Source organism: Lygodium microphyllum, chromosome 16 (assembly GCF_053477565.2).
Source record: "Lygodium microphyllum isolate KBCC chromosome 16, Lygodium_microphyllum_v1.1.10, whole genome shotgun sequence".
NCBI classification, from domain to species: Eukaryota; Viridiplantae; Streptophyta; class Polypodiopsida; order Schizaeales; family Lygodiaceae; genus Lygodium; species Lygodium microphyllum.
Window position 1 is genome coordinate 118,620,554 of NC_141150.1, and position 26,952 is coordinate 118,647,505.

At 42.4% G+C, this 26,952-nt stretch overlaps 1 protein-coding gene across 1 annotated transcript in view; it reads left to right on the forward strand.

Moving 5' to 3' along the window:
- LOC148023294 (uncharacterized) overlaps positions 1–26,952 on the forward strand; it is a 65,770-nt gene that overhangs the window by 14,362 nt on the left and 24,456 nt on the right. Inside the window, exons 2-5 of the mRNA XM_087696337.1 lie at positions 19,055–19,142; positions 19,302–19,366; positions 19,508–19,576; positions 19,684–19,733. Of these exons, the coding sequence (XP_087552463.1) occupies positions 19,055–19,142; positions 19,302–19,366; positions 19,508–19,576; positions 19,684–19,733 (272 nt within the window). The remainder of the gene's footprint in view (positions 1–19,054; positions 19,143–19,301; positions 19,367–19,507; positions 19,577–19,683; positions 19,734–26,952) is intronic.

Below are 26,952 nucleotides of genomic sequence, written 5' to 3' on the forward strand. Positions count from 1 at the left end.
AGAGACTAAAAACGTAGGTGAGGAGAGAGAAAACAGCAAAATGCAGCCTGTTTAGGTTGGGTGACAGGTGTAGGAGAGAGAAAACTGCCAAATGCAGCCAACAAAGGCTGGGCAACAGCTTGTAGGAGAAGGTGACAGCTGAGGAGAGAGAAAACTATGCGGGCGGTAGCTCCAGACAGCAAACGTAGGCTGGTTGTGTTGGGAATAAAGGGTCATCGTGCCTTTTACGGTGTTCGGATGTGCATGCACCCTTACACATGTACTTTATATATATTATCAAAAACCTTAAGTGTTACACTTAGTGATTATACCCATATTGAGTCTCTTGCTCTCTATCTTCCTCACTCTCTACTCTGCACTCACTCTCCCTCTCTCAACTCGTGTATCTCGATCCTTGCGCACTCTGTTAACAAACTGGTATCAGAGTAGGCAAGGAGTGCACGCTTCTCGAGGCGCAATCAATCATGAGTTGGACAGGTGATAGGTTGGTCAAGTGGCATGTCAATTGCCAGCAGGCGATGGCTTGGCAAGTAGGCAACACACTGGGTGAGCAAGCAATGGGGGTTGGACAGGTCAGCCATGACCAAGCAGGCGGCATGTGGCAGGTCAACACAGTCATTGCATCACGATTTGACAGACATTTTTCGTCATTTTTAAAAATTATTTTCTGCAATTTGTTCTCCTTTCACTGACGGGTGTTCGCATGCGCAAGCTCAGTGTGAAATTTTGAGCTGAAAAATTGGGGCTTTTCCCAGATTTGGGGATTTTGATGCAAAACAGAACAATCTGACTTAGAAATTGCAAATTTGGTGCACTTTTGTTTGGGAAATTTGGGCCTTTTCACATTTGAGTGAAATTATGTCAATTTCACAGAAATTTGTGCGCACCGGACCCAAGAAAATTGGGGCTTTTGCAGAATTTCATCAATTTTGCAAGAATTGCCTGGTATATCCACTTGGGTACATATATTGATTCAATTTGGGCGGGTTTGCCTTTGAAAATTTGGGGCTTTTGACGGCAATCATCAAATTTGTGTCCGAGAATGCATTTGGAGCAAAAATTGCAGCAGAATTTTGGGGATTTCACATGCAATTGGTGCATTGGCCTATAAATGTGGCTATAATTGATTGTGGAGTGTAGTAGCAGACATTCTCTAATTCTGAAAATCAATTTGTAGATCTGAAATTTCTGAAATTTCTTGTTTTTTTACTGCTGGTTGGTATTTTTAGGGAACCGTGGTCATTTGTGTGACATTTGGGCTTGCATTTGTTAACATTTGAGTCAATTTAGTGCTGCAAATCATGGCTGGAAACAGTTACAACAGCAGCCTTTTGCACATCAAGAAGCTTGAGGGTGCACACAATTTTGCAATATGGCAAAAGCAATGCTACAATGTCTTGGTGCAGAAGAAACATGTGAAGCCCATCAAAGCGAAGGGAATAAAACTGGTAGATATGGAACAAGAAGAGTGGGATGATTTGGATGAGCTTGCTCGCTCTACCATAGAGCTCTTAGTGTCAAACAACTAGCTCTTTAACATTGAGAAGCTGAATTCTGCTTATGAAATGTGACAAAGACTTGAGGAATTGTATGCTTAGAAAAGTGTAGAGAGCAAGGTATATTGGCTGAAAAAGTTGATGGACCTTCGCATGAAGGAAGGTACATCCATGTCTGTACATTTGAACGAGTTCAACTCAATTTTCAGTTAGCTATTTGCTTTGGATTTCCACATTGATGATGAGTTCAAGGTTGCTTTCTTGCTATGGACTTTGTGTGAAAGTTGGGATACTTTCAGGACAGCTTTGAGTAACTCAAATGATCATCTGTTATATTCTGATGTGGATAGTTCTTTGCTGATGGAAGAACTCAACAGGCAAAATAATTCAGTAAACAAGTCTTCTAATGCATTGCACACTAGGGGCAGATTTCAGCAAAAGGGCAGTTTTGAAAATAGAGCATGCAACAAGTCTCGTGGCATAAATGTGGAGTGTTATCATTGTGGCAAGAAAGGGCACTACAAACGGGGTTGTTTTCAATTGAAGGAAGAGAAAAGCAAAAGCAAAAACACTGAAGACAAACAAGGCTGAGAAAAAGGACAACCAACCTGCAAAGAAAGCAATGTGAAGATAGAGGAGGTAAATGTAGTCACTCATGAGAATGACAGTGACAATGATGTACTTCTTGCTTCTTCTTTGAGTGCACATGCATTGATTGCAGATTCTCATGAGACATGCATACTTGGATACTTGATTCAGATGCGCCTTTTCATGTTACACCACATCAGGAGTGATTTTCTGACTATAATGGAGGTGCACGTGGTGTTGTCCACTTGGGGGATAACTATGCATGTAAAATTGCAAGTATTGGCAGTGTGAAATTGGAATTTTAGCATGGCTCCGTGTTTGTTTTGCATAATGTGAGGCATGTACCTCAGCTCAAGAAGAGCTTGATAAGCACAAGGCAGCTAGATGATGAAGGCTGTCACACCACCTTTGGGGATAGCAAATGGAAAATTTGTAAGGGCTATTGTATCGTTGCCAAGGGCTCTAAAAGTGATAATTTGTATCCTTTGTATGTCTCTAGTGTGCGTGACCATGTAGTCGTCATAATTGAGTAGCCAAGTGTTTCTTTGTGGCATAGTCAAACTGAAATGAAAGTGCTTTCTCGTTTGGGTTATTTGCTGACTTTGAGGTGTACTGATTTTGAACAATGTGATGATTGTATTCATGGTAAGCATGCTCAATCGTCACATAAAATCTCTCTCTAAAGTCTTTACCCTTAAGAGTTGATACATTCAGACGTATGTTAGATGCGAGGGTTATCTCTAGGGGGAAATAAGTATCTCTAGGGAAAAATAAGTATTCAGATGTACTTTTGTTGATGATGCCACATGCAAAGTATAGATTTATCCAATCTGTCATAAGGACTAGGCATTGGATAAATTTAAAAAATTTCTGGCACTTGCTGAAAATTAGACCAACAAAACATTAAAGTGTCTTGGCTCTGACAATGGTGAGAAATTTGTGTCCAAAGCTTTTCCGGACTTTTGTGATAGCAAAGGGATTAAAAGGGAGCTCACCACCCCTCACAATCCACCCCAACATGGTATTGCAGAGTATATGAATAGGACCATTTAAGAAAGGGTTCGTAAAATGCTGTCACATGTTGCTTTACCTCATGGATTTTGGGCAGAGGCTGTTATGACAGCCATACACTTGATTAATCGGTTACCAAACAAGTCTTTTTTTTGGGGGGGGGGGGAGGAGTCCCTCAAGAAGCGTGGTTGGGCAAGCTACCTTCGTATGCTCACTTGAGAGTGTTTGGCTATGAGGCATTTGTGCACATTCGTAAGGAAGAACACAACAAACTTGAGCCAAAGTTCTATAAATGTATTTTCCTAGGATATGGTGATAAGGGTGAAATGGGTATAGGTTATGGGATCTCGAAAAAAGGAAAACTATACGTAGCAATGATGTTATCTTCAGGGAAGATTGCATACACAAATAGCTTGAAAAGACTGAGGAAGTCAGAAGGGTTGTATTCGGAGAAGATGTATTGATAGGACAGCAAAGAATGCCCGCTAGACAACAGCAAATACCTGCTGTAATGTTGGGAATAAAGGGCCATTGTACACACCCTTAGCACATTTGTACTTACATATATATATATCTATCTAAAAACCTAAAGAGGTACACTCGTGATTGTACCCACAAGTCATGTTCACTCTTCTCTCTCTACTCTGCACTCTCTCTGTCTCTTTGCTGTTAGCAAGCACTGCATGTCTCGATCCTTGCACCATCTCTAAGTTCAACCTGTAAATGGTCCTAAAAATGTAGGGAATGATGCTGAAAATGATCAGCAATATATTGCCCATGATTTACCACAATTTCAGCATGAACAGATGCCTTTGGCACAACTAGAACCAGCTGTACAACATGCTGAACCTGTTGAACAGCAAGCTGTTAATGCAGATTTGCAGGCTGAACTGCCAGCAAATCTTGATAATTGGGTCCGGAGATTGGCCAGAATGCAAAGACAGCCATATAGGTTTGTTCCTGGTGTCATTTATGTGGCTGATTATGTCATGTTGACAGATTGTGGTGAGTTGTCATGCTTCAAGGAAGCAATGGATAGAAAAGATAGCAAGAAATGGCATAAGGCTATACTGTCAGAGATGGAATCTCTCATGAAAAGTGGCACTTGGGATTTGGTGCATTTGCCTAATGCAAATGAGTTTACAAAATGAAAGTCACTTCTAGTTCTTTGCCAATGTACAAAGCATGATTGGTTGCCAAAGGGTACAAGCGAGAACATGGAATTGATTCTGATAAATTTTTTTCTCCTGTAGTCAAAGTGATTACTTTGCAAACCATTTTGGGTTTGGTTGCATCTGAAGATATGGAACTCATACAAATGGATGTAAAAACAACTTTCTTACATGGTGATTTGCACGAGAAGATCTATTTGCAACAGCGTGAGGGTTTTGTTGCAAAGGGGAAAGAGCACATGGTATATAAACTCAACAGGAGTTTGTATGGGCTGAAATAGGCACCACAAGAATGGTATCATAAATTTGATACATTTATACAATCTCAGGGATTACATAGATCTCAAGTTGATCACTAATTATACACCAAGAAGGCAGCAGATGGTAACCTTATTCTCTTGGTTTTGTATGTGGATGACATACTGATTGCATGCATGGATGCTTATGCTTTGGACTCCTTGAAACAAAGCCTACACAATAGCTTTGATATGAAGGATCTTGGTGAGGCTAATCATATTCTTGGCATGTGTATACTCAGGGACAGATCGTAGGGTCTTCTCTATTTGTCATAGCAGGAGTATGTTACTAAAGTTTTGCAGCGTTTCAACATGGAGGGGAGAAAAGCCATTTGTGTACCATTGTCTCCATATGTAAAAAATTAATGTAGATGAGAGCTCTACATCTGATGATGGAAAGGTTTAGATGGTCAAGATTCCTTATGCTTCAGCTGGTAGCTTGATGTATGGGAAGTAGTGAAGGGTATCATGAGATACCTTAAGGGCACAAACGACTTCTGCATTTGCTTTGGAAAGCAAAAGTCATGTGTTATTGGCTTCATGGATGCAGGCTATGCTAGTCATATTGACTGCAGGAAGTCTACTTTAAGATATATGTTCACGTTCACAGGGGGAGCAATCTCTTGGATATCCAGGTTGTAGAAGTGTGTTGCGTTGTCTACTATAGAGGTAGAGTATGTGGCTGCCACTAAGGCATGCAAGAAGGCTTTATGGCTTTCACGCCTGGTGAGAGAGCTTGGCATTATAGAGGTTCCTTTCCTCCACTATGATAGTCAGAGTGCTATCATGCTAGTATGGAATCCTGTCTTTCATGCAAAGACGAAGCACATACAAGTGAAGTATCATTTTATCAGGGATGTACTTGTAGCAAGAGCATTGAGCTTGTCAAGGTGCATATTGATAATAACCCTGCAGACCTTCTCAGGAAGGGTCTTCTAGCAGAGCGGTTTACTCATTGCTGCCAGATGATGGGGGTTGGATTGTATATGTATATTTCAGTTTTGTATATACATAGATTTAGCTGATTCTTTCCTCTATCTTTAGGCACGTTGCCTTTAGGTGGGAGGTTGTTGGGAATAAAGGGTTATTGTGCCTTTTGCGCTGTTCGGGTATGTACGCACCCTTACACATGTACTTTATATATATTATCAAAAACCTAAAGTGGTATACTTAGTGATTGTACCCACATCGAGTCTTCTTCTCTCTATCTTTCTCATTCTCTACTGTGCAATCACTCTCCCTCTCTCACTGTGCATATCTTAGCCTTGCGTGTCTTGATCCTTGTGCACTTTGTTTATAGGTTGATGATATGGCAGGCTGGCGATAACAGGGAAAACCAGCAGTAGCTGTCAGTAGGCTAAAATCAGCTTTGAATAGTGGGTGGAAGGTTGGAAATAGGCACCAAACTGTTGTAGACAGCAATGGCTAGCTGGGACTGCGATGTCCTTCGCATTCACAATGTGGGCAACAAGCTGAAAGAAGTGAAATCTGCAAAAAGGAGATTGAGGGAGATTGGTGGGCTACATGTGTATTTATAGAAAGCTTGGGATACCCAAATTAGGGTTTTGCATGTGGGACACAGTAAGCCTCCGAGTGTTAAACACTAGCAAATGCAACCAAGGAAGATTGGATTTGATGTAGATGGCAATGTAGGAGAGAGAAAAACTGAAAACGCACGTGAGGAGAGAAAAATTAAAAACACATATGAAGAGAGAGAAAACAACAAAACGCAGCCTGTTTAGGTTGGGCGATAGTTGTAGGTGAGAGAAAACTGCCAAATGCAGCCAGCAAAGGCTGGGCGACAGCTTGCAGGAGAAGGTGATAGCTGAGGAGAGAGAAAACTGTGCAGGTGACAGCTCCAGACAGCAATCACAGGCTGGTTGATGACGTGGCAGGCTGGCGACAGCAGGGAAAGCTAGTAGTAGCAGTTAGTAGGCTGAAATCAGCTTTGAACAGTGGGTGGAAGGCTGGAAATAGGCGCCAGACTATTGTAGGCAGCAATGGCCAGCTTGGACCGTGATGTCCTCTGCGTCTGAGGTGTGGACAGCAAGCTGAAAGACTTGAAATTTGCAAAAACAAGGTTGGGGGAGATTGGTGGGCTGCATGCCTATTTATAGAAAGTTTGGGGCACCCAAATCAGGGTTTTGCATGTGGAACACAATAACTCCCTAGGATCACGTTTCTTTTTAAAATAAAGGCTTTGCTTCATTAATTAAGCATGTTTTGGGGCTGCTTAAGTCAAGCTAATGCATTTTTAGCTCAACACCCCCTCTCGAGCCCAAAATAGAGCCATGAGAAACCACTTCTTTAGATTACACACTTCATTTAGGGTTTCGCACTAACAATTCCAAAAAGGATCGGTGTCCACTTTTTGGCCACTTTTTCAATGGGTACCCACATAGTGGTGTGCCATCCTAGATAGCTTATGCCTATAAATAGGTAGTCACTTCATTCATTCTTAAACCACCTTTCTCTTTAGTCATTCTTTACCACCTTCTTCGAATACCACTACCACTTCTCTTCTCTTACTAGCCCCTTCCACTGCCCTCACACTCCTTCAGGAGAACATTGTGGTTTGTGGCTCGTAGCTACCTTCACCCTTCCTCTTCTGCTTTAGGCGCCCTATTCCAACATCAGGTCTTGCATTTGGAGTATCTTCCACTTGGCGTCACCATCATTTGCTTAGCGTTAGCACCCTTTTCCATCAGGCTCCACCTTCACTTGCGTTTTTCAGGTTTGAGGCCTTCTCCTTGCCTAGTGTCATCATCTCTAGGTTGGCGTTAGCATCCTAATCTCTGGCAACAGTCTCCATCATTGAGCATCAGTGATTTCATCACTCGTCTATTACAGGGGCTGTTGGGCCTTGCGTTTTTACAGCTTGACTTCTCCTCCATCACATGGCGTTACTCCTCTATCACAAGGGCTACTGGGACCCGTGTTCTGTAGGCTGGCTCCTCCTCCATCACTTGCGTTACTCCTCTTTCTCAGGGGTTGCTCGGACTTGCATTTTTGCAGCTTGGCTCCTTCTTCATCACTTGGCGTCACTTGTCTCTCACAGAGGCTGTTGGGACCTACGTTTTTGTAGCCCCGCTCATCTTCCATCATCTAGTGTCATCATTATCTACCTGGCGTCAACATCTGGGTTGCTCTCTCTACGTTTGACAGCTTTGATACTCTAGGATTTGCGTTTTGTTGCTCAGGTCACTCCCCGGCATTAGAGGACTGCAGTTTGCTGCCTTGACAACTGGTGATCATCTTTCACATCTCCGACAGTATCAGAGGACTGCGGTCTACTCCCTTGATAGTTGTCTTTCACCTTCTAGTGATTATTTCGATAGCCCACTGCTTGGAGGACTGTTTTTGGCTCCCTTCACTATGTAGATTTCCCATGGGTGTTGTCGCTTGATTCAGAGAGGATAGTGCAGTTATCTTTTGAGCTTCGGCTCCATTGTATCAACTTTTCTTCTCATAGCATGATTCAGTGCATCATCACCATGTTCTTGTGTTTTTGAGTTTCTCTTCTCTCTTAGTGTTTGCCGTGCACACTGTGTTACTCCTCGTAAAACCTACTGTCTCTATGCATTGTCACTTATTTTGACATGGTATCAAAGCATACCTGTTATTTTTGTCATGGTATCAAAGCATAGGAACTCAGAGAGGTAAAGACCCTATTCATCAGAGAAGGCACAGATAAGTTGTGGGTTTGGCATCATCTACAGATTTTCCCCTTTATTTTTGCTTCATCACCAGGAGGCAGAGATACCCTTCTCTTCCTCGCCCACCCACCCACCCTTTTCTAGGTTGACACTTTAGTGCTATGACTTCTCCATAGGCAGATGGACAGACCACTGGGTGCTCCTCTTCCGGCAACACTAGTATCCCCAACGTTGCTTGCCAACTTGGACCTTTACTCCCTACCCCACTAGAGTATATGTGTCTACCCCAAGCACTCATTGTGCCACCTTTCCCTTCTGGGCCATAGAGTTTATTTTGCACTGGCTTTCAAATTTTTATACTCAAGGCAATAAGACGCATCTGATGCGCGCTATGCCCTTTCGAGCCATGGGAGGGTCGATTGGTATCATGGCCTCCTCGCGACTGCCACAATGCACTATGGAGGTAGCTTCTACTTCTTACGAGATTTTGGGAATGCCACTTCGACAACCCACAGTTCTACAGTCTGCTCCCTTGAGAGACGGTGATTGTTGGATACCGTCCCCTTGGCAGTCCGCTCCTTTGAGTGACAGTGATTGTTCGACTCCTACTTTGGCTCCGCAGTTTGCTCCACTAAGAGATAGTGACTATTTTCCACCCTTGGCTCTGTTTGAGCCTCAGCTTTTTCCACCCTCGACTACTTAGGTTCGAGAGGTCACATTTGGGAGTTCGACACCCTAGATACCTTCTTCGGCACGATCGGCGGCACTTTCTCTGTCATTAGATGATTCGGGTCTGTGATCCATGAGTTTTAAGATTCCCTATCTCTAGTAGAGGGGGCTTAAGAGGGGGATGTACACTCTTTGCCCCTAGAGGGGCTTCTACTTCTTCAGCTTTAGAGGGGGCCTTTGCACCTTCACCTTTGCTCGGGGGGGGGGGGGGGGGGGAGGGGAGGGAGGAGGGGTACCTACTCATCATGAAGTTTGTTATCCACCATTTACTCTTTTGGGATGGTTGTCTTCAAGGAGTCATTTCTCCTACTAATACCTAGGATTTTCAGAGACTGCCTAGATCAAGGCCTTGGAGGTCTAGCCGCAACTTGGTGACAAGGGCTTTGAATTCCTTCTAGCATGGAGTTATGAGGGCCTTGGAGGTCTAGCTGCAACTTGGTGACGAGGGCTTCGAATTCCTTCTAGCATGGAGTTACGGAGCTAGTGGTTTCTCTCCCGAGTTGGAGATAGGTTCTTAAGTACATCTCGTCTATTGTTTCTTACTACAGGTACCTTTTAGGTGGATGGATCTCCGGGATTCTCTTCCTTTTCATTGTATCTCTCTTTGCTCCTCTTTCTTCATCCCTTTTTGGGCTTGAGAGGGGGTGTTGAGAAACCACTTCTTCAATTCACACACTTCATTTAGGGTTTCGCATTGATAGTCCCAAAAAGGGTTGGTGTTTACATTTTGGCCACTTTTTCTGTGGGTACCTACACAGTGGTACGCCACCTAGATAGCTTATGCCTATAAACAGAGAGTTACTTCATTCGTTCTTACCACTCTCTTCAGTCATTTCTTCACCCCTTCTTTAGTCACCACCACCACCATTTCCCTTCTCTCACCAGCCCCTTCCATTGGTCTCACACACCTTCGGGAGGACATTTTGGTTGGTGGCTCTTGGCTGCCTTTACCCTTCCTCTTCTGGTTCAGACATCCCGGTATATTCAAGTATTTCCTAGACCAGTCCGTGTTCCATCGTTAGGCCTTGCGTTTCGGGCATCTCTTACCTGGCGTCACTATCCTTTGCTTGGCATCAACACCCTTCTTCGTTAGGCTGCACCTTTACTTGCGTTTTTCAGTTTGGAGGTCTCCTTCATCATTTGGTGTCATTCATCTATCATAGGGGCTGTTGGGGCCTGTGTTTTTGCAGCTTGGCTTCTCCTCCATCACTTGGTGTCATTCGTTTATCACAAGAGCTGCTAGGGCTTGTGTTTTTGCAGCCTGGCTCCTCCATCACGTGGCATCGCTCGTTTGTCATAGAGGCTGCTGGGACCTGCGTTTTTGCAGCCAGACTCATCTTCCATCATCTGGCGTCATTAGTATCCACCTGGCGTGAGCATCTGGGGGGTTCTCCTTGCATTTGATAGCTCCGACACTATGGGATTTGTGTTTTGCTACCTAGGTCACTCCCCAGCATTAGAGGACTGTGGTTTGCTCCCTTGACAGTTGGTGATATTTTTCCACATCTCTGACAGCATCTGTGGTTTGCTCCCTTGACAGTTGCCCTTTACCTTTCAGTGATTGCTTCGATAGCCACTGCTTGGAGGATTGCGTTTTGGTCCCTTCACTGTGCAGATTTCCCACAAGTATTGCCACCTGATTTAGACAGGACAGTGCAGTTATCTTTTGAGCTTCAGCTCCGTTGTATCATATTTTCTTTTCATAGAATGATTCAATGTATCATCGCCATGTTCTTCTTGTGTTTCTGAGTTTCTCTTCTCTCTTAGTGTCTGCTGTACTCTGTTACTCCTCGCAAACCCTACACTCTCTGCATCATCGCTTATTTAGATAAGGTATCAGAGGATACTTGAGCTGTATCACAAATTCCTGTACCTTGAGGATTAGGGCAGGGGTAATGAGCTGGGGAGTGTGTTGCACTCTGAATGAATCACGAAACATAGCAAGGCATCCTTTGGATGTCGAACACCAGCAAATACAGCCAAGGAAGGCTGGATTTGATGCAGATGGCAGTGTAGGAGAGAGAAATACTAAAAACGCAGATGAGGAGAGAGAAAGCAACAAAACGTAGCTTGTTTAGGCTGGGCGATAGCTGTAGGGAGAGAAAACTGCCAAATGTAGCCAGCAAAGGCTGAGCGACAGCCTGCAGGAGAAGGCGACAACTGAGGAGAGAGAGAGAAAACTATGCAGGCGGCAGCTCTAGATAGCAAATGCAGGCTTGTTGATGACGTGGCATGCTGGCGACAGCAGGGAAAACTAGCAGTAGCAGTCAGCAGGCTGAAATAAACTCCGAACAATGGGTGGAAGGCTTGAAACAAGCGCCAGACTGTTGTAGACAGCAATGCCCAGCTCGAATTCCGATGTTCTTTGCGTTTGGGGTGTGGGCAGCAAGTTGAAAGACTTATGAGAAATCTACACAGCGAAGGGAGCAAAATAGAGTCTTTCGGGCAATGGGCTATTGAAGGAATCATTGGAAGATGAAGGACAACTATTGAGGGAGTGAACCGCAGTCCTCTAATTTTGTCAGAGATGTGGGAGATGATCACCATATGTCAAAGAAGCAAATTGCAGTCCTCCGATGCTAGGGAGTGACCTGGGCAGCAAAATGCAAATCCCAGAGTGTCAAAGCTATCAAACACAAGGAGAGTAGTCGAGATGTTGACGCCAGGTGGATAATGATGACGCCAGATGATGGAAGATGAGCGGGGATGCAAAAACGTAGGTCCCAACAGTCCGTGTGAGAGACGAGTGACGCAAAGTGATGGAGGAGGAGCTAGGCTGCAAAAACGTGCCCCTGAGAAAGACAAGTGATGCCAGGTGATGGAGAAGGAGCCAGCTTGCAAAAACGCAGGTCCCAACATCCCCTATGATGGACGAGTGACGCCAGGTGATGGAGGAGAAGTCAAGCTGTAAAAACGTAGGGCCTAGCAATCCCTGTGATAGACGAGTGATGAAATCACTGATGCTCAATGATGGGGACTGTTGCTAGAGACTAGGATGGTGACGCCAACTTGGAGATGATGATGCCAAGCAAGGAGAAGGCCTTCAACTTGAAAAACGTAGGTGAAGGTGGAGCGTGATGGAAAAGGGTGTTGACATGCAAGTAGATGATGGTGACACCAGGTGGAAGATGATGGTGACACCAGGTGGAAGATGCTCCAAATGCAAAAGGGTGTTGACATGCAAGTAGATGATGGTGACACCAGGTGGAGCGTGATGGAAAAGGGTGTTGACATGCAAGTAGATGATGGTGACACCAGGTGGAAGATGCTCCAAATGCAAAGCTTGATGCTAGAATAGGGCGCTTGAAGCAGAAGAGGAAGGGTGAAGGCAGCCATGAGCCACGAACTGCAATGTTCTCCTAAAGGGGTGTGAGGGTAGTGGAAGGGGTTGGTGAGAGAAGGGAAGGGTGTCTGATACAGAGGAAGAGGGGTAAAGAATGACTGAAGGGTAGTGAGATGGTAGGAGTGAAGAATGAATGAAGTGACTACCTATTTATAGGCATAAGTTGTCTAGGGTGGCACATCACTGTTTGGGCGCCCAATGCCATAGAAACATGAAACGGGGAACGGGGAGGGGCATGGTGACGGGGATGCCAAACCTAGGGAACGGGGATGTGGGAATGGGAACGGCATTTAAAAAATTAAAATTCATGAAAAAAATTTAATATTTCACTCAAAATCCATGTGGATTTTGGAGTGTTAAAACCAAGGTATATAATCCACAAGGATAAATCATTTTAAGTTTTAACTTTAAGATATTATGCATCATTCTAAAACTACTCATTAGAAATTGAATTGCAACTTACAAGGCTCAAGAGGTAAGCTATTCAATTATAAAATGCATAATACATATGCCATAAATGATAAAACAATGAACAATGAATTGAACTTTAAAGTCTAAGCTGAGAGAACATGCCTATGGTACCATTGCCAAAAAACTTAAAAGATTACAAATATGAAGTCTAATCTTTGAAAGAACATGCTTATTGCCCCAAAAAAGACTACAAATATAAAGTCTTATCTTTAGATTGAAACAAAATGCTGCATGCCAAAATAGCCCAAAGGGCAACTGCAAGGCTGCAAGTACAAATATAATATCGGCATGGCACAATAGCCGAAGTGTCACACTGTTATCAATGATTATAATATCATATACAATGTACATGTGTCATGCATCATGAGACTCATGATAAGTAAACTAAATCAAAGATCATCATCATGATCTAAGGCTGCTCTAGCTACTCCTGAAGTGCTAGCCTCAGCATCATGTGTACCATGAATTGCTGCATCTCCCTCAACATCAACATGTGTCTCCTCTTCTTACTGCATCTCTCACTCTGTGAATGGATCGGGCTTTGTTGTCATACTGTTACATAATATCCTCAAATTAGCACTAACGAATACTAGATTGTTTGTCCTCTCCACATCAAGACGGTTCCTCTTCTTTGAAGCAATGTGAGTGTATGTACTCCACAATTGCTCCAAACAAGATGAGCTAATTGACCGACTCAAAATACGGATGGCTAATTGCTGCAACTCAGGACCATTCGAACCATAGTCCTTCCACCACAAAGCTGCCCCAATCTTACAACGATCCTCCTGTGCATCTCCACAACCAAAAGAACCCCGGAAGGTCCTATAACATGAAAACTGATCTCTGATCTTTCATCTATTGTCATGATCAGGCACTAGATGAGACAATATAAGTCTCCATGCATCCATAACCTCAGTGTCATTCTCCTGACCCTTGCCTTGGAACTCAGGATCCACAACAAATGCAGCTGCATGCATGGGTGAGCTATAGGAGTTCCACCTTGTCACAACGAAATGGTTTATCTTCTCATACCCCTCATCATTTGGTGTCAACTCCTGCAACTTTTCATTTAGCCTATCCATAGTCTCATATACCTTGCCAATGCAAGGTTCCATAACATCCATAACCCTCAATAAATGCACAATAGGTGATACCATAGCATCTATCCGCTTTTCATCATCCCAAAATGTGGAGTTATTTGCTTTCTCTAAGCATAAGATACATGTAGGAGTATCTGCCAATGTTGATGAGGTGAACTCATCATTAAGAAACAACTGCCTCAAGGTACCATTGCATTCTCTTAATCTGCCTAGCATCAAGAAGTTAAAGGCAAATCTGGTATCAGAGTATTTTAAAAGTGTCTTCTTCGACGTCAAAGAGATGTGATGGCGAAGCAATTGGTGATTCAAAACAAAGCTAACCATTTGAGCTCCTTGCTCTATGACAGGTGCAATCCATGACAGGTTACCAATATCCTTTAGTAGGTTGTTCAAGCAATGAGGCATATAATATGAAGCTGTGATATGCGGATAATATCCCTGGATAATAGCACGTGCTGCCCTATTTGTGGGCTCTCCATCTGCAACAAATTCCACAACATGCTCTGGGCCAATAAGCTCAATACTTGTAACCCACTCTGTTGCAAGTACATCTGTTGACTTTCCTGTCCCCGATGCATCATGTGAAGATATGAAATACATTTCCCCATGAGAATAAGCAACCATACCATGAATGGATCGCTTGCGTGTATCATGCCAACCATCAACAATCAAGGAAACTTCATTTTTAGCCCACAGGCTCTTTCTAGTCACTGCTGCTTGCTCAACAAGGCAATTTTCCTTGTCGAGCAAAGTGGTGCGTAAGGTCTCTGATGATGGAGGTACATACGAAGGGCCATACTCACCAATCTTCTTGCACACCAATTTAAAATACTCTGACCTGGCTGAACGAAGTTGAATGTGGTCACGATAAAAAAACATGACACTGATATATCCACCTCTTCCTTCTTCTTGGGATCCCAACTAGCATCAAGTGTGCTCTGTCTACGTGCAACATGCTGCGCTGTTGATGCCATGGCCGATGCAATGCCTGCAGTAGGTGTGGAGGTAGCACTTCTTGATATTGACCCTGCTCTAGACACATCTGATAGGGATGGTGTCACAAAAGTTGTAGGGTTAACTGCAACATGTCGTGGTCTAGATGCAATATAAGCTTGTTGACCTGCTACATGGTTACGAAGCTTCCTTTGCTTCTCCAAGGTCACATTCGGACAAAACTGTACCTCTGAAGTTAGCTCATGTAGGAGATGAGCTTGGACCTGATTATGCATAAAACGGAACAAGTGGCAATTGATATTCCATATTCTAATATTTAAGTAACTTTGAAAAATTAAAATCAATAAAAATTTGAAATACAAATGCTCGGCTCAATGGATTACCTTGTTTGCTCCACTAGTTCGCTTGTATGGGCAAAGCTTGCAAGTCCATGGTCGAGATCCTCCACCACTCAATGGGCGGTCAGCATTTACTTCTTCCCACCATGACCAATCATTGGACCTTTTTCCTTGACCACCAGCCCAACGAGCGGGGTGGGAAGATGAAGCCATTTTAGGCTGAAAATTGAAATAAAAATGGCTCGAGAGAAGTGAGAACTCGATTCTCGAGAGAAGGGAGAAGACTCAAGAGTCAAGAGTCAAGAGAGAAGGGAAAAGGATAGAAGGGAGAAGGAAGAAGAGAAAAATGGAGAACTTGGAACTTGGAGAAGAAGGAAGACTCAAGAGAAGAGGAGAAGAAGGAAGAGAACTTAAGAAGGTTCAAGGGAGAAGGTCTAAGGAAGAAGGAAGAAGAGAAGGGAGAAGTGAGGAGAAGGAAGAAGGAAGAAGAGAAGGAAGAGAAGAAAGAAGAAAGAAGAGAGGTTGGAGGCAGGAGGAGATGGGGGATTGGCGGTTGGCAGATTGGTCACTGGGGGTGGGAATGGACAGACGAAGCGGGCGGAACGCAGTCGTAGTGTGCAGACGATCAGGCGGGAGCAACGGCCGGCCAAAGGTAAGTGGGTGCCATGTGGCGTTTCTTGTTTGAAACAGGACAGGGATGTTCTATCGATTTGCAACACGTCCCTTGACAGCTTTGTGCCGGGGACGGAGATTCCGTGTGCCGGGCGGCCACTCCGGCCGTTTTCTGTTTCTCTGCTGCCCACTGAAAAAGTGGCCAAAATGTGGACACTAGCCCCCTCTGGGGTGATCACTTGGGCTCCCTTGGTAAGATAACCATCGCCTCTATAGTCTTGGTAGGTCGTTGGGTAGCTGATTGCATCCTTTGCCCGATGCCCTGGCTGCTTTGCGGTGGGACGCTTTGGGAGAAAAGAAAATATTTATCAAAACGTGATTTCTCATGGCTATGTTTTGGGCCTGAGAGGGGGTGTTGAGCTAAAAATGCATTAGCTTGACTTAAACAGACCCAAAACATGCTTAATTAATGAAGCAAACCTTTTATTTTAAAAAGAAATGCAATCTTAGAGAGTTATTGTGTCCCACATGCAAAACCTTAATTTTGGTGTCCCAGACTTTCTATAAATAGGCATACAGCCCACCACTCTCCCTTAATCTCGTTTTTGGAGATTTCACATCTTTGAACTTGCTGCCCACACCCTGGACGCGGAGAACATCGTGGTCCAAGCTGCCATTGCTATCTACAGTAGTCTGGCACGTGTTTCTAGACCTCCACCCACTATTCGGAGCTGATTTTAGGCTGTTGACTGCTGTTGCTGGTTTTCCTTGTTGTCGCCAGCCTGCCATGTCATCAACCAGTCTGCATTTGCTGTTTGGAGCTGCTGCCTGCACAGTTTTCTCTCTCCTTAGTTGTTGCCTTCTCTTGTAGGCTGTCGTCCAGCCTTCGCTGGTTGTGTTTACCAGTTTTCTCTCTCCTCTAGCTGTCGCCCAGCCTAAACAGGCTGCTTTTTGCTGTTTTCTCTCTCCTCATTTGCGTTTTACAATTTTCTCTCTCCTTGCGTTTTTAGTCTTTCTCCTGCATTTTTAGTCTTTTTCTCTCCTACACAGCTGTTTGCATCAGATCCAACCTTTCTTGGCTGCGTTTGTTGGTGTTCGACATCCGGAGCCTGCCGTGCACAATTTTCTCTCTCTTGCGTTTGTTGTTTGGACTTTGCCGCTTGAATAGTTTTCTCGCTTCTCGGTTTTGTCGCCTTCTCTTGTAGGTTGTCACCTAGCCTTTGCTGGTTGCGTTTGGCAGTTTTCTCTCCTGCAGCTGTCGCCCACCTAAATAGGCTGCGTTTTGCTGTTTTCACTCTCCTCACTTGCATTTTACTGTTTTCTCCTACGTTTTTAGTCTTTCTCTCTCCTACACTCTGCCGTTTACAGCAGATCCAGTTTTTCTTGGCTGCATTTGCTGGTGTTCGACATTCAGAGCCTGCCTTGCTGCGTTTCGGGATCGGTTCAGAGTATGACATACTCTCGAGCTCATTATCCCTGCCCTAATCCTCGAGATACAGGGGTTTGTAGTACAGTACTCACTCTCTGCATAGTGTGTTTGTTGCATGAGCATTGTATTTTCAGCAGTCATTCACTTTATTATTTATTGTGTTCATTGTCTTTGAGTTACCCTAACCCTAATTGTATTCTGTGTTATCAGTTTGTGCCTTGTCGTACGATTGGTATTGTGTTTTTGTGTTTGGAGCATCTCGTCACAGTCACCCCCACATCAGGCGTCAATTTCTACAGCCCCAGGTACCTGCATTTTTGGGTTGACAGGCCTTCACAGCTGCATTTACCCTCTTGGTGGCTGTCCCTTCATTTGGTGTCATCATCCATCTCTTGGCGTCAACATTTGGGATGCTCTCCTTGCGTTTGACAGCTCTGACACACTCTGGGATTTGCGTTTCGCTGCCCATGCCATCTCTCTGGCATTTGAGGACTGCAGTTTACTCCTTCGACAGCTGGGTGATCATCTTCTACATCTCCGATGGCCCTCAACAGCTGTCCTTAATGTCATTTGGAGTTGTCGCCATTATTAGCTGGTTGTCGCCTTGCCTACTACACTCTCGAAGGTTGGTGTGCACATTCATTTTCATCTTTAGTGCAGATTTGTCTTGTGTTTGCTGTCTAGGATGGCCACCCTACTGTGTGACACTCCTTTGGAGCTGATTCCAGTTGCTGAACACTGCTTCCTCTCAGCCAGATCTGCGTTTTCCTGGTCTTCTTGCTGATTATCATCTTCTTCATTCCAACAACCCATGAGGATTGCATTTTGCTCCCTCTACAGCTTTCCTTCCTTCTACAACATCTACTTCGATATCCTACTGCTTGGAGGACTGCGTTGCACTCCCTTCACAAATGTAGTTTCCCCCAGGTCTTGACGCTTGATCCGTGAGGACAGTGCAGCCATCTTAGAGCTTAGCTCCATTGTATCAGCATGATTGAGTGTTCATTATTCTTCATTCATCATCTTCTTCATTGTTTTTGAGTTTCTTTGTCTCAATGTTTGCCGTATGCTTTGTGTTTCTCTGGAGTCCTCGCAAACCCTACTATCTCTCGACATGGTATTAGTGCATATCGTCTCATCTTTCAACACATTCATGATTATTTCATCAGTGTGCAAAGAATAAAATAATGACTAGTCTTGTGACTTGCAAGACTTAAGAGAAACAAAACCACATTGATGAATGATGGCACACATTTGTATGAAAGGAAATTTAACCTAGTTAAAAATTCATTATCCATCCTCATTTCTCATCTAGTCTTCTGCTTTGCTAGCATTGGCTTTGACAATGCAGCCATTTTTATGCCCATACAGTGTTTCTGCTCATGACATTCACAATATCCTTACTACTGATTTTTTTGGTGTAGACAACCAGGCTTTTCCCTAGCAGTGGTTGGAGCTTATAGTCAACGTCACAGCTTGACTAAAATTGACCTTGAGTTGTTACTCTGATATACATTGCACATTGATATTATAAGGGACACGAAATATCTTTTTGTGAGGCTCATGGGGCCCTCCTGTGTAATTGGCAATCTAACCCTCTCTTTACAAAAGTGCCAAGGGGCTGTATTTAATGGGATCACTCCTTTACATTCTCTTGTGTGAGCTAGCCCACATGGAATGGTCATCCAAGCTTGGCCTAGCAGTTTCTTTTTATTGTTGGTGACCTAGAAGAGTCAGCCTGTTTTTTTCAACAATCTGCATTAATCATAGTTAGACCTCTCTCTGGTACCATTTTGCAATTAAAAAAATTGAAGGGCATTCTAATCAGTAGCAAGTTATACTTTGGTCCTTACTGCCAGGCTGCCAGATTCGGAGATATTGATGATGTGAGAGAGATTTTAGCACAAGGTGTACTTGCTGATAGCCAAGATCTGCAAGGCCGCACAGGTTAGTCATATGTCATTGTTTTCACACATACAAGATGCAGATTCAACCTCACTTCTGGTAGTGCTGACTGCAAGTAAGCATTGAAGTCCCAAAAACCTTCTGAAAACTTATCTTGTTTGAAGCTGTTCCATCAAAGATAACCTGCTATATGTTTGACAGCTCTACATATGGCAGCTGCAAATGGCTATCTAAATATTGTTCAATATCTGCTTGATCATGGAGCGGTATAGTTTTCATGATGATCTTCAATAAACCACAACTGTGTTTCATTAATTGTTTTGAACTTTCTTTTGACTGGAAAGCTTGAGTTCATTCAGCTAGCATGGAATGCTTAAATGTGATGACAAAGTTTGTGTAATGAACAGGATGTGAATGTACAGAATGATGAGAAAAACACCCCACTTCACTGGGCAGCCTTGAATGGACAAATTCAGGTATTCAAGGCTGTCAGTGCCATCTCCCAATTTTCTGATCTTTTCTGAACACCTTTCCAACCAAGCTGTACTTTACCATGACAAGTAACAAAACTTGTGTATAACAGGTGAGCCAGGAATTGATTGCAAGAGGAGCAAATGTCAGTGCTCTAAACCGGTATCCATTTAACTCTATGAAGGGACATTTTTAATATAGTTTGTTATGGAAGGGCAGTAAACCAAGCTTCTCTGATCTGGCAGTCTGAGAGGCACTTTTGAATCAAGTGATTGTAATGCAAAAACACATTTGTAAACTTTGGAGTTCTATGTGAGTTTTTTTGATTCATTCATATGTTCATCAGTTTGAATTGCACTCTGGTAATCATTTCACTCACAGATGATGTTGAGAACGTTTGAGCCAGTAAGAGTCTCTTTTGTCATTACATGTGAAGGCTGTCTTTAGATGCATAGGCCCTTATTATGTGTGCAACAAGGGCAGTGTGTATGCTATGTTAATGACCATGCACTTTGAAATCAATACTTCTTGTAGCCTGTATTATCTATGGGCACTATCTCCTCTTGCTTCAGATTTATGGAAGCCAATGGACTATAGTACTGGACCAGTTTGCTTTTATGGAAATAGTTGCATCTTTCAATACATACATTACAACATCAAGTTTCTCTCCAATTGTGAATGGTTCCTTCTCATATGTTGTAAGGGAAACCACGTGAGGTAGACCATTGCTTCTCATGAAAAATCAAGTTTTTTTGATGCTTATCAACCTTATGTTGCTGCTTTTGTTGGGCCTTGCATATCTTCTTGTTAATTACTCAAGTTTATTATGCAAGTGATTAATTGATTCGGCACCTACTTATTTATAGAGACTCAAAGGTGCAAGTCATAGCTTCTCACACAATTGAGTTCACATTTAGTTTTTATTCTGTCTTCTCTTGGAGGGTTATGTTTAGATCCTTTCTTTGAAGGCAAATTCATTTGTATCTTTTGCCATAGGTTCTTTGGCTTTCCCTTAGGTTAGTTCAGCTCCTCCTCCTAGTTTTAGGTTAGCTTACACTTCCTCTCCTCAAGTGAGTTCCACCTTACCTTTGAGTTTTTGTTGCCAATAACTCCACCCGTGCGCCATCCACCTCTCATCTACTTGCAAGGGAGTACCATTGTGACTCTTGGTGCTACCCTCTTGGGGTTCTCAGTCATGCACTCTTCTTTATGTTATAGATTTTCATCCCTTGCTTATGTTGTGGCTCTCTGTCATCGTTCAACTACTCATATAGTTTACATGCCTTTGTTGAGCCAGGCCAATATGCTGCAGCTTCTACCATTCCTCATTCTATACTTGGATGCAGTGTGCATAGTTTACCTTTTCATGTTGGGCAGTTTTGGAAAAATCCTCAAGTCTACACTCCCCAACCCTATCTTTTACTCATCTGTAACTCTCATGCAACAGTGAAGAATGTGTTTGGTGATAAGACTTGCTTCTACGTGTTGCATTTCAACTTTGTCCATGTCATGCACAAGTGCTCAAGTCTTAGGGCCTACTAGTCCTTGCTTTGGAGCCTATATTTGAACTTGGACTTACCCGTCTTGGCCTTATTCATAAATAGAGAGTTCGCAATGCTATTAAAATTGTCGAGTTGATGTAGGGTCTCTTACTTCAATTTCATTCTCAATTGTAATTGCATCAAATTGTTGGAGTCGTCTTTTCAATCATCATTGTGTGGATCAAGATTGCACTAGATGCATTGGTATTGATTATTGAACTCCTCGAGCTTTCTATTAAGAAAGGGGACGATCCAAAAGTTAAGTTGGCTGAAATTTAGGCACTTATCTTTCGAGTTTTACCATTGGCTCACTTGAGCCATACAATGATGGTGCCATTCTATTTCTTAAGTTGTCTCCCATCTATTCCAATTTTATGTAGCCAATTATTTCTTTGTATGCCTTTTTGACCTTTTGTAAGTTTGAGTGTCAGCTCCTCGGTCATGCATGATTGCATGACCAGGTTCGTAGGGAACTTTCTTCTCCTTCTCCTCTTCTTCCTCCTCCTCCTTGATAGTGTAAACGCCCCGAACAATGTAGTATGCTCAACAATTATAAAATTCATTTCTTTTCAAGACTCAATATTTTAAGAAATGGAAAGAACAAATACATAAAGCTGAATATGTCAATTTACAGCCATGGAAATATTAACTCTAGCTGAGTTAGCTAACTTACTTAAGACCTATTGTACTTTCATTCTACAATTCTAGCACTTGCAGCTCTTGAGTGTGGAACTACTGCTCACTTTTGCTCATTGTCTTGTATTCACTCTCTTTCTTTCTTCCTCCATTTCCAACATTTGATATCAGAGCTAGACATGTGGGTTCTGTCTATCCCCCCATGCATAGCCCACTTACTTGACAAAGGAAGAGGAGTTGTTGTTTTGGAAGAGAAGTTGTTGCTTTGAAGAAGGTGGTCTTGCTATTTTCAGCTTGCACATAGTCCTGTATGTAGTCTTGTACATAACTCTGCACACATAGCCTTTTTCAGCCTTACTCATAATATTCTCAGCCGTGCTTGGCATTTTCTTAGCCTTGCTCGCCATTTTCTCAACCGTGCTCGTCATTTTTTGCAAATTTGAGAAAAAACATAGAAATCATAATTTTCCAAATTTAGAGGTTTTTGAAAAATTCTGAAATTTCTCATCCGTCTCGCTCTTTTCATATCTAATTTCGAAGAAATTTTCAAATTTTCACACTCAGTGCCAAGAAATTTGGGGATTTTCGGTCAACTTTCCCAATTTCTGAAATTTCTTTGAAGAAAGTTTGGGGTTTTTGTCCGATTTGAGTTCCCGTGTATGAATCTCTATCAATATTACCAATCGTGCAATTTCTTTGACATTGGTGCAAGAAAATTTGGAGCTTTTTAGTCTTTTGGCTTCAACACGTATCATGAGGTGGATTCTAGCTGTTGTTTATTGTTGGCATGCATCTGGAGGCGACATTTTTGCAGAAATTCAGACTATACGGTACAAATTTATTCAATTTTTTTAAAATTTTACGAATCCAAGGCAAGAATCAAGTAGTACAATAGCATTAATTTGTTGTGATAATCAGATTTGGTAGTAAATGTTGGGGATTTTCAGTCAAATTTAGTGAGACTCAACATTAAATTGTTGTAAACTGTTTCCTTTTGGGCATGCATTTTGAGGCAGGTGTGGTATAACAGTGTATTGCTGTTATTTCTTGGCTGAGTGTTGATTCGGGTGATATTGTGCACATTGGGGTATTTGTGTGGTAGTTTGATATTTGTTTCGTAATTGCGTGGGGATTTTTGGGTACTTTAAGGAGTATACACCATACTTCGGCAATGAAGTATTTGGTTGTAGATTTTTATCCATTAGTGATAGCATGGCACATTAGGGAAATAATAATCAAAGTAACATTCTTGGTATTCTCACTTAAGAGAAAAAACTTGATGGCACGAACTATCCATTGTGGAGTTTTATGATTGGCAACCTTCTTGTTGCGAAGGACTTGTGGGACTATGTGACAGGTGATTTGTAGCGACCAGGAGGTATTGCATCTCTGACACCTCAGTATAATGCTCAAGGTCAGGTTGCTGCTGCTACTCCTCCTCCCTCTCCTACTGAGGATTAGAGGAAATTGGACTCGAAGGATGCACAAACACTTTCTTTGATTGCCTTGTGAGTGAATAAAATGCAGCAAACATGGTATTTTGACAATAGGGCGTTAAAGCATATCACTTCCAAGAAGTGTTTGTTTATCTTTTTGCATTCAACTCCAATTGGAAAGCATGTTACATGTGCGAACAACAGTAGTTATGATGTATGTGGCATTGGGACAGTCACTATTACTGTTGTAGATGGGTCTTGTTGGTGCTTGGTATTACAAAGAACTTGTTGTCTATCTTTGCTTTTAATAAGCATGACTTTTAGGTTATCTTTGAGGATGAAAAATGTATTGTTAGAGACAAAGAGATGGATTATGCACTTAGGTTGTCTAACACCTTGTATCAGGGTCTATTTTTGTTGGATACCTATAACAAACAGTCTCATGATGCTCTGGCAATCACTACTTTTTTGCTCGCTATGCAAAATGCGGAGCTATGGCATACCCACCGTGGACATATGAGTTTTGGGAGTTTGATGACCCTTCAACGGTGTCATATGGTAGATACATTACCTCTAGTGGAGACCCCACCTCCTCATGGATGCGAAGGATGTATTTTGGTCAAAATGCGCAGGTTTGCCTTCCAAAAAGATGGTGTAGTGCATACTATTCAAAAAATGCAGCTTATTCACTTTGATGTTTGTGGTCCCATGAGGACATGTGCACTTGGGGGTCATCTTTACTTTGTTACATTTATTGATGACTACTCTTGGTATACATAGGTGTATTGGTTGAAGGCAAATCCGATATATTTATGTATTTTAAATATCTTGCGGCAAAGCTTGAGGTTGAAACTGGCTTAAAAGTACAGAGACTTTGCATGGATAGGGGGGCGAGTACATATCTCGTGCTTTTGAGACATATTTGCTTGATCATGGCATTACGTATCAAGCTAGTGTTAGAATGACCCCTCAGTAAAATGGTGTTGTTGAAAGGAAGAATCGCTCTCTTATGGAGATGACTCGTTGTATGTTGAAAAGCAAGGGGCTGTCTCATAAATTTTGGCTAGAGAGCCTTCAGTGTGCTAATCATGTGTTGAATTGTGCACCCACTAAGGCACTGAAGATGATCACAGTGTTCAAAGCTTGGCATGGCAAGAAACCCAAAATTGACTACTTTCAGGTGTTTAGTTGCATAGTCTATGCATATGTTCCGAAAGAGCTTCGTGGGAAGCTTGATGACCATGCTATAAAATGCATATTTATTGTCTACAGTTTGGAGAGCAAGGGCTATCGCTTGTATGATCTATGCATGAAGAAAGTTTTTGTCAATAGGGATGTCATATTTGCTGAAAATGCTGCATTTTCACATGACTAGTTTCAAATGCTAGCTACCCATGACATTGGTGATGTCTTTGAGGACCTTTTGCCACTTTTTTTGGAGCATACTTGCTGTAAATGGCAGAAAAAACTTATTACAGCAAGCTGTTGCTGCACCATATGCTCTTGAACAGTAGGGTATTGATGATGGTTTGCCACATGTAGTGGAAGAAGTAGTGCAGCATAAAAGGGCTGTTGTACATGCAGTTGAAACAGTCTCGAGATGGTTGTTACAAACTCTCCAAGAGGGTAAAATGGATGCTCCTTTACCTCAACGCACTGGAAGGGCTACTAGACATGCAATACAGGATGAAAGGGGGGCACATTTGGCTGATATTACGGAAGCGGATGATTGTGATGAGCATGTCTTTATAAGCTCACTATTAGATAATGATGAGTCTACTTTCTTGGACAAAACTTAGCAAGATGTACATTGGATGCAGGCCATGCAGGATGAGTTAGACTCCATTGCTACTAACTCTACATGGGATCTTGTGGATTTATCGCTTGGTAAGAAGGCGATTGGCACAAAATGGGTTTTTAAACTTAAACGCAAGGTTGATGGTACTGTTGATAGGTACAAAGTACGATTGGTAGCAAAAGGCTATGTTTAGAAGAAGGGCATAGATTATGAGAAAACTTTTGTTCCTATATTCCGTATGAGTACAGTGAGATGTGTAATTGCTATGGCTGCAAATTATGGTTGGAAAGTACATTAGTTGGATGTTAAGACAATATTCTTGAATGGGGATTTGCATGAGGATGTTTATGTGTCACAACCTCTAGGGTTTGTGGTTAAAGGGAAAGACCACATGGTATGCAAGCTGTATAAAGCTCTTTGTGGTCTCAAACATGCTCCTTGTGTATGGTACTCGAAAGTTGATGCTTATTTGGCCAGCAAAGGGCTAAAAAATAGTCCGGCTACTCCCACTCTATACATCAAGAATGAAGGGCAGGGGACTTGCTGATTATCATTCTTTATGCAGATGACATGTTGTTCACTGGATCTACAGAGGGAAAAATTGCAGATTTTAAGGCTAAATTAAGACATGCATTTGCTATGTCACATATGGGCTATCTACACTACTATTTGGGGATTAAGTTCACCCATAATTAGCATGATATCATCATGTCACAGGTATAGCATGTTGAGAGTGGATTTAATGAAAAAATCCTTGATTCTTTTAGGCAGCCCACAAACATATTTTTTCACTTGCTCATGAAGCGGTACATGGTGATAAGAAGTAATAGGCAACAATGCATCCCAAAAATTCTTATTATATTGCTCCAAATTCTTACATTCCTTAGCATCCAACTTATTCCAAGCTGTCATGATGTCCACCTCAAAGGTACTTGTCAACCAATTCGATATAATCCACTATTTTGCTTTTGATGCATTTGGTAGTGCAATTGTGGACGATTGCAAGGATTTTAAGGGGGAGGGTTGTCATGAGGACATGTATTTTTGAAACCTCACTTAATATGTGGATTAATTTTTAATCACATGGTTAAGTAAATATTGCACATGTGAGGTGTAATTGGGGTTAGAGTAAATTTACGAGCCCGGGACCCGAGGAAATCGCAGGATGTCAAAGGCAAAAGTTGCTATAAGTTATGCCGCACAGGTACTTGGTGGTATTTGGTACCAGTTGTTAGCCTAGGTCATTCGTTTGACCATAAGTATCAGTTGGTGACACTAGGGAAGTGACGTTTAATGGTACCTAATGCCAATTTTATGGTCAAAGATGGCACTCGGAAATGGAAGTTGCCTAACCAATTTAATTATTGGCCAGTTAGATTATTTTTCAGGGCACCGAAATAATTATTAGATTAATTTTCAGTATTTAAAGACTGAAAATTAATATTTAATTATGGATAATGCTAGAAAAACCATTTGGGAAGGCTGTCAATTGTCAAAAATGCCCATGCTAGATTGAAAAACGCCTTTAGAGGCTAGACAGAGGCATTTTTAGTATATTCAGCCTGCAAGAGAGAGGGAAGAGATGCTGTTGGTTTGATTTGCAGCCATTGGAGAACCTTTTGAGGCAGCCAGGGACCAATCAACAGCAGGAGATAGCATCTACAAGCTGTTGAGACAGGGCAGCAACAGTAAATGACTGATTTTCTTTAGTTCTTTACATCTACAAGCTGTTGAGATAGGGCAGCAACAGTAAATGATAAAATTTCTTTAGTTCTTCACGAAGAAAGTCTGAATTTTCTCTCTCCTCAGTATTCTCTCTCATCTCCCAGCCTTATTCCAAAGATTGCAACATTGAGATCACCAGAGATTGAGAAATTTCAGATTTCTCTGTTATAAACCCTAATTTACAACAGAAATTAGGATTTAGCAACAGCCTCGGAGACCATCAAACTTTGAGGTACTTTTTGATG